The sequence below is a fragment of the Hoplias malabaricus genome, chromosome 6 (genome assembly GCF_029633855.1).
Source record: "Hoplias malabaricus isolate fHopMal1 chromosome 6, fHopMal1.hap1, whole genome shotgun sequence".
NCBI lineage: Eukaryota > Metazoa > Chordata > Actinopteri > Characiformes > Erythrinidae > Hoplias > Hoplias malabaricus.
The window spans coordinates 33555082-33570261 of NC_089805.1; the positions used below are offsets into that span (position 1 = coordinate 33555082).

General features: G+C 38.9%; 1 protein-coding gene across 1 annotated transcript in view; it reads left to right on the plus strand.

The window, feature by feature from the left end:
• Positions 1-15180, plus strand: part of gabbr2 (gamma-aminobutyric acid (GABA) B receptor, 2) — a 229682-nt gene that overhangs the window by 52498 nt on the left and 162004 nt on the right. The window contains exon 2 of the mRNA XM_066675912.1: positions 1070-1207. Coding sequence (XP_066532009.1) covers positions 1070-1207 — 138 coding nt within the window. The remainder of the gene's footprint in view (positions 1-1069; positions 1208-15180) is intronic.

Here is a 15180-nt window from a genome sequence, read left to right on the forward strand (position 1 = left end):
TACCTGCAGAAGCTACTGCTCTTCTTAAGTAGCAGGGCTTTAGTGCTTTGTGCTCCCACCCATCTCATAATCAGACTCCCAGTTAACAAGATGCATGCCACCCCACCTGCCCACCATGTCGCCTCAAAACAAATGACTACCACACAGGGAATTCAGATTTAACAAGATGGAGTCAACTGTGATCTTTCTTCACTAATGAGCAGAATACACCCCTCACATCATTCCATGGCCAGTTGAAGTATACTGTAAAGTCTCAGTCTATTTTCAATCTTCTGTGAGAGTGTGACAAGTCAGTTGAAGCTAAAGGAAGCACAGGGTGTCCTTTTTAAGTGAATATTTGCTTTGCACTAAACAAATGGTGTTGCTTTCTTTTCTTCCATGAGGGCCTTAGTGGTCAGATGTCAAGAATCAAAGCAAGGTTGGAAAAAAACTTGATTGACTTCTAATATTTGGCAGTGTCTCAGTTTATGAACAGGAGTTATCAAGTGTAGTGGTTGACCAATAATACACTTTTTACAAGTGTTTTCCAGAAGAGGAATACCATTACAAACACAGAAAATCAGAGCAAAACTGCTTAGAGACTCACATTGCAATCAATAGACCTTACTTCATTTTTTTTCTTTCTCCAGCGTTTTCAAGGAGCAAAGAGTGTTGCCATGGCAACGTGAAATGGCTGCACACTGCAGCAGTGGGGTGATTCGCTTTTGCAGATGACTGTGTTTGACACATTCAGAAACGGACGACCTAGATTTTCTTGGATATTCACTGATGGAAAGCTGAAGTTTCATTTAGAGTTTTACTGCCAAAGCACACACAAAAAAAAGAAAAGTTTCATTATTATTGCGATTTTGTCATGATTTCAGAGGCCTGTATGGATCTGAATACCATGAATACATGTACATGTAAATGTTCTGAAAAAAAATGTAGCACTGATCATAAGAATTATTAGAAGAACTGATGCTAAACATTTATATAAATGCTTTTTTGGCACACATTTTGGTCATTTTCCACTGACTTATTTGGTTCCCTCTTCCCACCCCCTCCCCTGTTCATTCCCTCTCTCCTACAGTGTGACAATGCAAAAGGATTAAGGGCCTTCTTTGATGCGATCTGCTATGGTCCGAAACATTTAATGATCTTTGGTGGAGTGTGTCCATCAGTGACATCCATTATTGCGGAGTCATTGGAGGGCTGGAATCTTGTGCAGGTAAGAGTCACAGAACAATTTCTGTTTTCTTAATCTTGATGCTATGTGATTGCTGATCACTGTCATTCTTTACTGTTAAACTCCCATTCTATATATTATTGTAAACGTCTTCATGGATTGTGGACCACATTGGACTTGGAATATTAAGGCTAACCTGAGGGGTAGTGGAGGAGAGGCTTTTATTTGGTTTTCCAAGTATATATAATAATGACAGTTCTGGTGTGTGGAAAGTAGTAATGGAGATACAGCTACTGAATCCCCTTCCAGCAGCTGCAAGTTTGTTTTTATGGACAGAAGCATTAGTGATGGTATGTAGAAAGCCAACTACAATTTCCTGAAGAAAGGTCCTCTGCTTTTAATAAATATCAATATATATCACAATATAAAATGTTTCAGTAACAACAATATGCTTTCTAAACACATTTTCAATATAATAAAAAATACATTTTCATTATATATTATTTACAGCTTCTGCTACTGACTGACTGTCATTAAAGGGCGCTGCCCAGTTCACTACACTCAATTTTAAAGTTGGCTTAAAAATATGAATATTGACAAAGTTAGGATGTTTATAACTGACCGTGATGTCATTTTTGTTGTTTGTTCTGGGGAGATTTTATGTGGCTTTTATGTTGTTTATATCGATAACAGAAGATATATCATATCGACTGAAATATATCATGATATAATTTTGGGTTTTAGGGTTGAACACTTGAGGCCAACCACCTCTACTTTTCAAACTGCAGCTGGAACAATGCTACTGAATAGCTTAATTCACTAGACGTACACAAACTGCCCAGATCCATCATGTTAGCTGAGAGACGTTCATGCTAGCAATCACAGCGTTCAGATAGAATAAGAGGGGGTCATCCAACCCACCAAGGGAAGGAGGAAATTGTGTGTTCTGACTCCCCAGCCTTGAATTGCAGAGGCATCAACAGGGATTATTTATATATATAATATATATATATATAACACCAAAACTTTACCTCATAACTATTATACAGTGCCTAAGAAATCTTAAAAGCTTTAATAAAATATTAATTAATTGGAAATCTGGTTCCTATGAGCCTTACTGTGTACAAATATGTCCATGTAACTTTCTGGAGAATGACATGCTTTACATCAGACAACAAATTTGGATGATTTGAGATGTAGAAATGTTGAAAACCAATGGAATTCCTGTATTTATTTTATTAACCGACTAACATTTTAAATCAAGAACATATCTGAATACGAACAGCATGCTTGGCTAATTGATTCTACTCAGTCTGACTGGCCAGTTCCTCATGAGAGACTGGACAGGGGGTGGGCTCGCGAATGCCCTAACTCATGGATTAATCTTCCATTAACCTCAGCAGACTAGATCTCTAATTAGTCTTCTTTAATCTGTGCAAGCCTGATCTATTTCACAATGAGAAGAGGAGATGAACATTAAGGACAAGCATTATCCAGCCCCATCGAAACTGAGCATTAGCTCATTGCTCCTATATACTGCAAGCTATCTTTATTTTTAATTCAAAAATACATTTGAGAAGAATGCTAAATTGCAGAGTAGACATGTTTGATCTGGAGCTTGTTGATGGATCAGGTAATTAGGTTTAATAAAAGTCCTCTTATAAGAGGTTTGTGAAAGTGGAAATATGGCAGTGCTTGCAAATGAGATGTGTTATGGCTTCACTAATAGCCTTCAGTGGACTTTAGGGCCTAAGTCACTGAGTCCTCCTCTATGTGTCAGTGTGGATTGATGTTTATGATTTGTCAGTTGCATACATTTTTTGTTCAAATGTTTGTAGACACCAAATACTGAGTGATTTCCGCTTCGTCAAGGTAAACCCATTGCTGATAGTTACACAGAACTTGTTAAATTTCCTTAGAAATGCCTTCACAAATACAATAGGATGCCCTTGAGTCTATGGTCATCATGTCTAGTGCTGAAGGTCAGACAGAGGAATATACCTTACCACCCAAAGCGTTGGGCTTGTAGTTGTGGATATGTTCTATGGAGTGATAGAGCTCAGTTCAATTCCAGTGAGATGAGTTGGATGAGTGTTTATTATTAATAGCTAATCTTATGTGACCTCAGTAATGATCTTGTGGAGGCTGAATTCAAAAAGCTCCTTACAGCAATATTCCAACATCTTGAGGAAAGCCTTCCCAGAGCTGTCCCGCTCCGGGTGACTGTCTGTGAGCAGTTTGTGTCCTCCCTGTGTCCATGTGGGTTTCCTCCCACGATCCAAGGACACACGTTGGTAGGTGGATTGGCAACTTGGAAGATTGTCCATAGGTGTGAATGTGTGTGTGTCACGGTGTGAAGGACTGACGCCCCCTCCAGGGTGTGTTCTCACCTTGCGCCCAATGATTCCAGGTAAGCTCTGGACCCACTGCGACCCTTACCTGGATAAGTGGTTTCAGACAATGAATGAATGATTGGTGTATGAATTTATTCACAGAACCATCTAAATTGAGGCTTGAAGCACGGCTCCTGCTCCTTTCGCTCATCTTAAATATATACTGGTTATTTGAATATTTTTTTTTTATTCTAGTTGGGCATAAGCACCTGCATGTCCATCACAAAAGCTGTCTTTCATGCATGTTTTACTACAAAACACACTATTATTAAATAGTGCCATGCAGCTTTTGTGGTGTTCTGATTGTCGATTGTCATTTATAGGCTTTGAAAGACTCCACTCTTATGTCGCTGTGCATCAGTAAAACCCGTCAAGCCTCTTTGAATCAAACTCAGTGTCACCCTGACTGTTAAGGAATGATTAGATTCAGCATAGACATTACATTCTCTCTTGGTGCACACATGAAAACGTGTGTGATAGTGATCTCTTTCATCTGAGAAAGTAAAATGAAGATATGCTGGTTTGGGGTTATTAAATTATAACAACCTACTATCAGTATTAATAATGTATATTATATGATGATAAGCAAATTCCAGTTGTACAGGCCAAACCATTCTAGAGAAAAAGGTCACGCATCTGATCTTGTACTTGGTATAGTACTCGGCAATGTTCCATCAATATCACAGATTGGTCAAAATAAGTATTGCCCATGATCATTTTTTTATTGTTTAAAATCTGGGAAATATTTCTTAGATGAAGTTTTCTTATTTCAAATAAAGACAGAATATTATTAAACATTCACAGGTTTGGCCAGGGGTGCCTTGGATATAAGAACCTATAAGTGAGCATATAATCTTGTCGTCACCCCTTGTAATTTGTGAACTTGTGAGTAGTTCTAATTTGTGAGCTACATTAACTTGCACCAATCACTGGATGGTGATGGAGTGGTGTCCCAAATGTTTGCCATATGGTATATGCTTCACTGGATAAAGAGCCAGTGGTATTTATATATATATATAATGCGTGTGTGTGTGTTTATTATTTCAGAATGGGTCACATAGCATGTGGTATATCTAAGCCACTGTGATGGGAGGTGATGCTATGCAGGCATATTGCTATAGGATGTACTGTTGTTGCTATTGGCAACCATGGGTCAGGCATAATTAAAGCTGCTTTTTAACTAATTACATGCTGAAGTAAACTGACCTATTTAAACCTTTACAGTACACATTACTGTCACTGGTATGAAATAAGCCCCATTTAACTGTCACATTTGTTATATGTGGCACATGACAAGACATTAATACCATGCCACTGACATTTTAACATGCTTTGTGGAACTGACTCCAAATAGGCCAATCATCTTTGTCAAGGCAGGTCAAGTGAAGGTTAGTTCCTGAACATTGTGCTGTGTCCATTTTTGTCTTACTGTAGGTTGATCATTGTCATATATCTCAAGAAATGTTGTCAGAAGTTTAGCTAGTTTGATCTATACCACAGAAATTAGTAAAGATATATATTGCTTACTGTGCATTCAGTGGTAAGGGAAAAAAGCAACAACCCTAAAATCTTTAATTTATATGAATACAGGTTGCAGAATTCAAAATAGCAAGACCGGAATTCTTATTAAATTGTATGTGGTTAAGCAAAGGTGTTGCAGAGCTAATGAAAAAAATAACAATTTTCAGATCTCATTTCTTGCTAACCTCATTGCCATTCTGAATTCTTCTTACGACATACTTCATCCAGTACCACAAACATATGAATTTTGTATTGCTCTGCATTGCTTTGCTCAGTGGATCTAGTACTATTTCTAACTCCATGTACAGGCGCTGGGAGATTAGTAAATGATATGTATATATCTGCATCAGCCCTTCCATCTCCTTCCAGTTTCAGTGATTGCTCTGTATTTTCTTTTAGACCTGACTTTTGGTCTTATGAGGGGAGATTAGGATTTATAGATGGTTTAAAGGCTCTGCTCTCAGTAAGTATGCTGTGTTGGGTGAGATCCAGGCAGCGCTGCACTCTGAGCCGACAGACTCTCATCTGCTCCCTGCCGAACTGGTGCCAGAAGCAGGCTGCTGTCGACACACTTCAGCAGACTCTGTCCTCCTCACTGACGTCAGGACCAGGAGTGGGAAGAGCAGCTCCATAGTCATTCATATGCAGCCACATGCAAGAGGGCTAGAACACTGCGATGATCAAGGGAATAGAAATACATTTTGCACCCCCCCCCCCGCCCCCAACCACCTCCCACTGTAAATTTATAGGTGAGCATGTGCTAAGGCTGTGCTTTTGTTATTGAGATCTAAATGGACTCTATCTGTCTATCGTTTAGCTACCATTTTCATTTGTTTTGCCATGTCTCCAAATGTGTGCAGCATTCATACAGGTTCACTCTCTGTGGTCAAAAATGTGCTCATCCTGATGAGAGCATTACTTACCTGAGTGAGGTTTAGGACGGTCAGGTCTGGATCTGAAATAAGGCACTTGAAGTCACTGCATGTAAGTCACTGTGTATGAAATATATTTGCTGCCAGTTTGAAAATCATTGTGAGATGATACTTTCAATTAGATGAATTTAATAGAGATGTAATATTAGCTTGTCTTTCATTTATTGAATAAAACAATCACATGATGTCTGCTTTGAGGAATTCAGAACACACACACACACACACACTCGCTCTCACATCTTTGTGACGGGTGCTGCAGTGATCATTTTGCAGGCACCATCTGCCCTCGGATTTATGTAACGACTGATCCACAAGCAGCTCTCTCGCATCCTGATTGTGACTCATGATGCCCAAGCATGGTATCAGTGAGAGATTCACACTCACTCTACTGGCTCTGTTCTACCAGGCCTTGTGTAACTATGTGATGGAAAGGCATCCACAGCTTTCTTAATACTGTGATAAAGAGAGATGAACCTACCCATGACGAGTGGGTGAAGTTCACTATGGGGTACCAACAACTAGAGAACCGTGTACTGAACTGGCAACAAAACACAAATAAGGTCAATATATTAGCCAACTTAGAGAGCTATTTTTCACGTATTTAAGAGCATTTCCCATTTCCTTTTGGCTCCCCTATGGCAGAGGGTTGTACAGATGATCTAATCACGACTTCATTACTTTATGGTTGAGTTGGCATGCCCCATAAAGACTTTGCCAAGAAATGCTTGGAAGAGACTTGGTCTGACCCTGATCTTCAAATGTGGATCAGTCCTGTCAACAGTGAAATACGTGTACAGTGTTCAGTGCCAGAAATTAATTTATAGCTTTTATAAAGCCCTAAGCTTTGACTTGTGTTGCCATTCTGGTTCTCTCACGCCTGGTCAAACAATAGTCTGCCAAGATGGCCCATGTCAGCTCATGAGAATGCTTTATGTGGCCTGGTATTTTAAGCTCACTCCCACCCAGAAAACCAACAACATACGACATCTTCATACTATACAATGACATGGGTGCACCATATTCTAAATAAAAATCGTCAGTTTAAAAGAGAGGCCAGAACTATGCTCCCAGAACTTTATACAGTATTATGTTGTTAAGTACATTTCCTTTTTAAATCTTGATTTGAAACCCAACTGAATTTGTGTGTTTGTCTTTTTTGGCTCTTTGCCTGCCACTGTTGGCTGTTTCTGCTGTTAATCTTCTCTCCTTCATTAATCATGTCTCAATGCTGTTGTGGCATGAATTTGATATCTCAATGATGTGATCTAGCAAAGCTGAAGATGGATACAATATTCATGTCGCACAAACTTTTTGAACAAGGAAATGCATTAGATCAGAATGTAAGTCTCACTTTTATCTGCAGTCTCATTATACAAACCAGTAATTAGCTCTAGCTCTTTCAGATTGTGTCTGGAAAGAACTTCAGCTTAAAACACAAAGTGCATCTAACAATAAAGGAAACATTGTGCATCTAAAACCAGTGATAGAAAATGTGATAGCACATAATTAGATCCGGATCTAGAAGCTGATGTATTCCGCTGTGGCCAGTGTATATAGCGTGCAGATTTAGACAAAGTGGCCATCATCAAGATCTCTGAGTTGTTTGCTCTATCAATAGCTACTAAGTGATGTGCTAAATTTTGCTTGCTCCTCCAGTGTGATAAGCACCGGTTAAAAACCTAGCCCTGGTGTGGAATGCTTGCTTTTAGGATACTGACCACTGAATGGCCAAAGGCCTCTGTGTCCTCTCACGGTGCCAAGGCTGCCTGTCTGTGTTCTCTCAGCTCTGAACATGATCCCAATCTTCTTCTGCTCTGATGACCATGGCGTTGCAATCCCTTAATCACCACCAGCCTTGATGCAACACTGAGCAATGCCTGATGAAGAGCAGAGACAGAATATGAGCAAATCCAATCCAGGTTTGTGGCATTTATGCTGAACTCTACATGGATGGCTTACTTTTTTAAGAGCACTGCTCTTCCTCTTCCAGACAACTGGTTGTTGTTTTCTCAGTCAGATAGGCTCTTTTATAATGAGAAATCGTTCTTGCGCTTTCTCCTTGTCTTTCCCCTTAACCGCTTTCCTGCTGTTGGAAAAGTAAAGCTGGTTTTCACTGCAGTCCCTCTAAGCACCATTCTAAACTCTTAAATAAAAGATGTGCTGCTGCTGTATGCTGCTCAGCTGACGTCAGATCCTTTCTTGTTCTGTATCCATATTTCATAGGCTCCAAGTTTAAGTCCATATCATTGGCTTAGCTTTAGCAATGCAATGCTGAGGGGCATTTTGATGGCTCTGGCCCACTGGTGCTCCTCCAGTGCCAGTGACCTCTTCCACCAAATAAGTGTTGAATGTTACTAAAGGAAATGGTCTGTGGTCTCCCTTTGCTCAGTAATAGGAGGAATGGGATAAATGAAGCACATTAGAATGGTCACTTGGCCTTTAGTGTGAGGTGCAGTGGCCAGGGCTTCTTCCTGCCTCCAAGAGATTCAGCCACAGAGCCAAAGCAATAGGAGCCAATTAGAACTTGCAGAGCATGCAGCCGTAACTAGAGGGCACATATTCATTTCTTTGCACATGTGCACACGTGCATGCAGATTACTGCTGCCACTTACACTAACAGTCTGATTTTAAGGCAAATGAACTTGGGCTAAAATGTTTGTTGGGTCCTGATTCATCCATATTCAGTTTCTTAGCAATATATCATGATTGTCACATTTTAATTTATTGAAAGTCATATTGGCATGTTGGAGAGGGTTTAATAAGACCCTACTTAAGTTCATAGATTAAGATATTACTCATTTTTGCTAGTATTCTGTAAAACTCGTCTGAACGCATACGTTTCTACAGACTGAACACAGTTGTGTGATACCACTAGGTCAATTGGTGGCAGTCAGTGGACTTTTCTAGCTGTGAGTTTGTACCCGTCTCGCGGTGCAATGTGTCCACTTCACAGTCATTAGCAACATTAGCTAATTCCCTGCTGTGCTGCTCTAATCTTCTTACTAAATCGTGCTGCATTTACACCAGACTACTTTCATCACCTCCATGAAGATGCATGTTACATAGTCAACCCCTCATTATGCAATCATGATTTTATTGCTCCTTTACATGCTGCCCAGGCTTCTGTGAAACCACAAACGGACTCTCACACACCCCGGACAAACACAAGGTATAGGTGCTTATTCAGAAAGAATAGATTAATGTTCCCTGATTTCCACATGCTCTAGCCCTGTAGTACAGCAGTATACTCTTGATTTCCTGACCAAAACAATCTGCTGAGAAATGAATAGAATTCTACATTATTGTATGTATCAAGTACATTTTCAGACGTATAAAGAAAACACATTACTTTATTACAACTGTGTCTGCGATGTGAGCCTAAGGGACTAACCTTTTTATTTTTTCCTTCTTTGATCTGTTTTAATTTAGCTTATTTTAGCATTTGGCTTTGATATTCCTTATTTAGGTCACATGTTCCATAATACTTTGAAGAGCGGGCTATGAATCATTTACTTCTAGAAAAAAACGGCAGCGAACAAGGAAATACAGCAGTGAATAGAGTCTATAATTAATGCCTATCCATCAATAATACAGTTTAATTAAACAAAATCTGATGTATTTAGAGTCTGTCAGAGGCTTCTTGTGGATGCCATGAATGCCTCCCATACACGGCACCCCCCACAGACGAGCTGGGAAATAATATTCAGAAACATTCTGGTATGATGCCAAGATGAACATGCTGAACATGAATGTGTGCTGTTTTTTTTCCCTCCTCCCTCTTCTTCTTCCCCCCTCTTCTTGTCAATGCCATATAATTTGCCTGAGCGTCTTCAGTACTCTACGACACTGACATGTAAAACAAGGTTAATATTATCTCAGTGACATCTTAACAGAGGAGTTTCGAATAGGGCTAAAATAACCATGGTAACATCAACACAGGCAAAGTCTGACCATGTTCATCTTTCTCATACATTGTCAATGTATAACAGTGTCGTGGGTGGCTGCCATGGCCTACAGTTTAGAGAAGTGTCTTGGGACTGAAAGGTTGCTGGTTCTATCCCCCAGGCCAGCAGGATAAAGTTGGGGCAGGGGTAGTGAAAGAACAGAGATTTCTCCTTCCTCACTGTTTACTCCTCCCACACAACATGCTGGAGTGCTTTAATGTGGTGCACTTGGGCAAAGGGAACTAAACTCCAACTGTTCCCTGGGCCCCACCACTCCTGGTGTGTTTGTATGTGAACTGCACCTAAACACTAATTTGTATGCATGTGTTTGTGTGAGAGAGTGTTTACCGCCATGAAATGGTTTAACATGGAGTCTTAATTTCATGGTACTGCTGTACAATAGCTGACAATATAATAATAATAATAATAATAATAATAATAATAATAATAATAATAATAATTATAATAATAATAATAATAATAACATATCCCTATGCTAATATTTGTGATACATTCATAAGACTTAAGTATTTTTATTCTTATATTTTAGGAACATGTTTAACATGGCCTAACATGTATAGGTGTTTAAATTATTTGTTCCAAAAATTAAAATAATTATAAGTCATAAGTCAAGCTTTTTTCCAGCAATACACTTTAAATCAAACAAATCAATATTATGAACTCTTGAAAGAGCTTGTAAGCTCCCTTGGGATAAATCACAATGCATTCAACAATAAAGGAAGCCTCCTTCATGTTTAGGACAGTTATAGAAACACTAGTGCACTAAAAGCTCTGATAGTAACCATCTAACCTTGTCTTTGTACACTCAAAAATATATATATTTTTTCATAATTTATCTAATTTACATTAATTTAAACAGCCTTATCAAAGTTCTAAGAGCTGATTACAGATGTAACAATTAAATAGGTAAACATTTATGTTACGGTAATACAGTGTTATGTAACATTATGTTATTATAATACACTGCCTGGCCAAAAAAAATGTCACTACCTGGATTTTACTAAGCAAATAGGTAAAAGCCTCCCATTGGATAATTACTGCATGGGTGATTATTTTTCAGGTGGCAACAAGTTATTTAACCTTAATTATTTAAGTAGTTACTTAGTTATTTAAGTGATGCACTGAGTAGCTTCTCCTGTGTTAAACAACTATGTCGAAAGATGTTAAGATCTTTTTCAGAAGGGTCAAATTATTGGCATGCATCAAGCAGAGAAAACATCTAAGGAGATTGCTGAAAGTACTAAAATTGGGTTTAAACTGTTCCACGTGTTATTATAATGGGAAGGACAGTGGGGAAACATCTATGAGGAAGAAATGTGGTCAGAAAAAATCTTGAACAATCGTGATCAATCATTCAAAAACAACCGTAGAACTTGGGGATATATTTAATAGTGAAAGTAAGAGCATTTCCACACACACAATTTGAAGGGAACTAAACAGCTGTGAGGCCTTAAGAAAGCCACTTATCAGTGAGGCTAACCAGCAAAAACAGTTTCAATTTGCTAGAGAACATAACAATTGGACACTGGAGCAATAGAAGAAGGTCATGTGGTCTGATGAGTCTGGATTTACCCTGTTCCAGCGTGACGGGCGCATCAGGGTATAAAGAAAGGCAGCTGAAGTGATGAACCCATCATGCCTTGTGCCTGCCATACAAGCCTGTGGGAGCAGGGCTATGATCTGGAGTTGCTGCAGTTGGTCAGGTCTAGGTTCAGCAACGTTATGTGCCTAAAGAAAAAGGTCAGCTGACTACCTGAATATACTGAAGGTCATTCCATCAATGGATTTTTCTTCCCCGATGGCACAGGCATATTCCAAGAAGACAATGCCAGGATTCATCGGACTCAAATTATGAAAGAGTGGTTCAGGGAACATGAGACACAAGTTTCACACATGGACTTATGTGGATGTTTTATCATGACATCTTCCAACACGTTAACCTTGTTGAAGAGCTGTTACTCGGGGACTGTGCGTTTGTTAGCTACATGTGATATTAGTACGCCACTCAGGATTTCACATGACACTGTTAATAACTGTTAATCACTGCACTATCAGGAGTGGGTTGTAGAATAATTAGCAGGAACTGTTCTAATTTTGAAAGCATTCCTTGTCTGATATATTTCATTTACGTTTAGTAAATTTGCTGACACTTTTGCCCAAAGCAACGTACATTAAAAGGGAACTGTCTAAATATACTGAGAGCACCATATTTTTGGATGAAAATTGCACTTGGATATATAGTTAAATGCAAAGTTTTGCTCCCCCTCCCCATAATATTAAATTAAAAGCAAAATGTTATACCCCTTTTTCACCAGTTTCCACAGTTCTCCAGGGTCTTAGGAAAATGTCTGACATGCTTTTGGTCAAAATACCAAAAGGGTCCAAGGGATTGAATGGCTGGTTTCAGCATCTGTTCCTTGAAATTAGAATGAACCTCTGTGGTTTTTTATTATTATTATTATTATTTTTTTTTGTATAATAAGTCTTTTAATGGACAGTGATTTTGTATTCAGTTGTGCAGAAAAGTGTGTTCACAGTAGAGGATGTGCATTTATTTCTACTTTATTAAATATCAACATCCAACATAATTATACACATTTGCATATAAGAGTAGTTCAGTGAGTGATGCTAATTAAGCATCTGCATATCTGTGTATCAGACCAAAGCAAATCCTCATAGTTCCTATTAGTCCATTCATCATTGGAAATAAAAATATCGAAATAAATAAATACATTTTATTTATTAATTATTGGACAGTATAATGGTAATTCCGTATCCTGCTGTATTTAAAAATATGGACGGTATCTCAAAATGAGTGCGGTACTTCAAAATCATGACACCTGTTCTGATTAGTGTTTTTAAGTACAAGGCCAGAGTTCATTCATCTGCAGATAACAGGGAGGGGCACTGCAGGAGTTCACTGACTGCCGATGTCTCACACAAAACACAAGCCCAGTAGCTCGCCGCAGTTGTGAGTTTAGCGCTGAGTTTGAGTTAAATGAAAGAAAAGGAAGCTGAAAACAGACTAAATACTCAGAAGACCCTTTGTCTCTGCTTTGTGCTCACAGGTATGAGGCATTTCTCTCTAACTTTGTGTGAATTTGAACTGGAGTTTGCTAGGAAAACCATCTGCTGTTGTGTTTAAACCACAAGTGCTTATTAGTTGGCCAGCCATGTTTCTAAGCAGTTTAGAGCCCATCTTAGTTCGCTTGTTTTCAGACCAGTGTTTCCCGCAGTGCTTTACAGTTGGGGCGGCCTTGACAACGTCGTCCACCCCCCTCCCCCACAATTTGTTTCGTGCAGTTCATTCAGTCAATAATGCTCAATAAGTGATCCTTCAACATTTCAAAGTACATTCTGTGTCACAAACAAGTGTTCTGTATATTTTAATCCAGTGTTTAAGGCAAAGCTGTCTGTCGTCTGAGTTTCCCTGCGGCTGTTTGTACATGAGGTCAACATGGGAATTGCAGATAAAATTGTGAGCAGTGCAGAGTTTTTCCACTGTTTCCACAACACCACATTAGCAATGCACAGCTTTAAAGCAGTTGCATTAAGGTACTGCAGCACCTGGGAGATTTCAAGATACAATTAATTCTACACCGCTGTGCAAATTAGGCCTTGCTAAGCATTTCTACATTAATGTGTGCATTAGTTCTTCACTCAGCCTCTCCTCACTGATTCATTACAGAGGAACCACATAAAGCCATTCTGGTATGAATCTTTTGTGCATGATAGTGATACAGATATCAACCAACATAACTGGATGTTTATATTTTAGATATCAAGGATCAAGGACTCTTTGTTGTCTTTGTTGTTCACTATATGTCCAGGCCATTGAAGAATTGAGATATTGTTTCTCTTACACAAAAAGAAAGAAAAATATAACGGTCTATATATATTTATATATATATATCAGATCGGATACAGTATCAGACTCTGTATCGGCAGATACTCAATATTTAAAGGCTTAAATTGGGTTTGGGGCAAAAAACTTGATTGGGACATCACTATTTCTTAGACATACAGTTTAATAGCAGTTAGACAAAAAATAATATAAAACAAAAAAGAAATATAAGATCATTTTTTCTATAAAGTAGTAGGTGTGAGTGAGTTTGAAGAACAATGGTTTATTCAGATTCTCCTTGATTGCATGAATTTTATTTTTTAAATCAACAGCACACATTATTAAAATCATTATATATTAACCGCTAAAACTAGGTATTGGATGATGACCTCAAACAATACGGACTGCAACGAGAGAAATTTGGAAAAAGTTAAACCAGCTCATTCACACTCAGAATATCACACTCACTGGAGTAATGATATTTGGTTTTATTCTAATTTTGGGCGTTATTTGGTTTTGTTTTAGCAAATAAAGATTTACTGCGCAGAAAAATAGCATTATCTGCCTAAAACGTAGTCATAGTACTGTGTATACACACACACACACACTATATTGCCAAAAGTATTCACTCACCAATCCAAATCATTGAATTCATGTTCCAATCACTTCCATGGTCACAGATGTATACATCCAAGCACATAGGCATGCAGACTGCTTCTACACACATTTGTGAAAGAATGGGAAAGAATGTGAATTCCAGCATGGTACCATGATATGTTTTCACCTGTGTAAGTCTAATCATAAAATTTCCTCGCCAGTAAATAATCCACAGTGAATTTTCAGTGGTATTATAACAAAGTAGATGTGATTGGGAATGACAGCAACTCAGCCATGAAGTGGCAGGCCATGTAAAATGACAGAGCGGTGTCAGCAGATGCTGAGGCATCGCCAACGGAGTCAATCACTGCAGGCCTTCAGATTAGCTCAAGAACTGTGCCTAGAGAACTTCATGGAATGTGTTTCCCTGGCCGAGCAGTTGCATCCAAGCCTTACATCACCAAGCAAAGTGTGAAGCGTTGGATGCAGTGGTGTAAAGCATGCCACCTCTGGAGATGTGGAGCAGTGGAGACGTTCTCTGGAGTAACGAATCACACTTTTACGTCTGGCGATCCGATGGACGATTCTGGGTTTGGCAGTTGCCAAAGAGAACAGTACTTGTCTGATTGCATTGTGCAATTTTGGTGGGAGGGGTATCATGGTGTGGGGTTGTTTTCCAGAAGTTGGGCTTGTCGCAGTTGGGCTGGATACTGGGCTGGTCTCAGTTGCGTAAACTTCAGTGAACCATACTGATCCATATTCT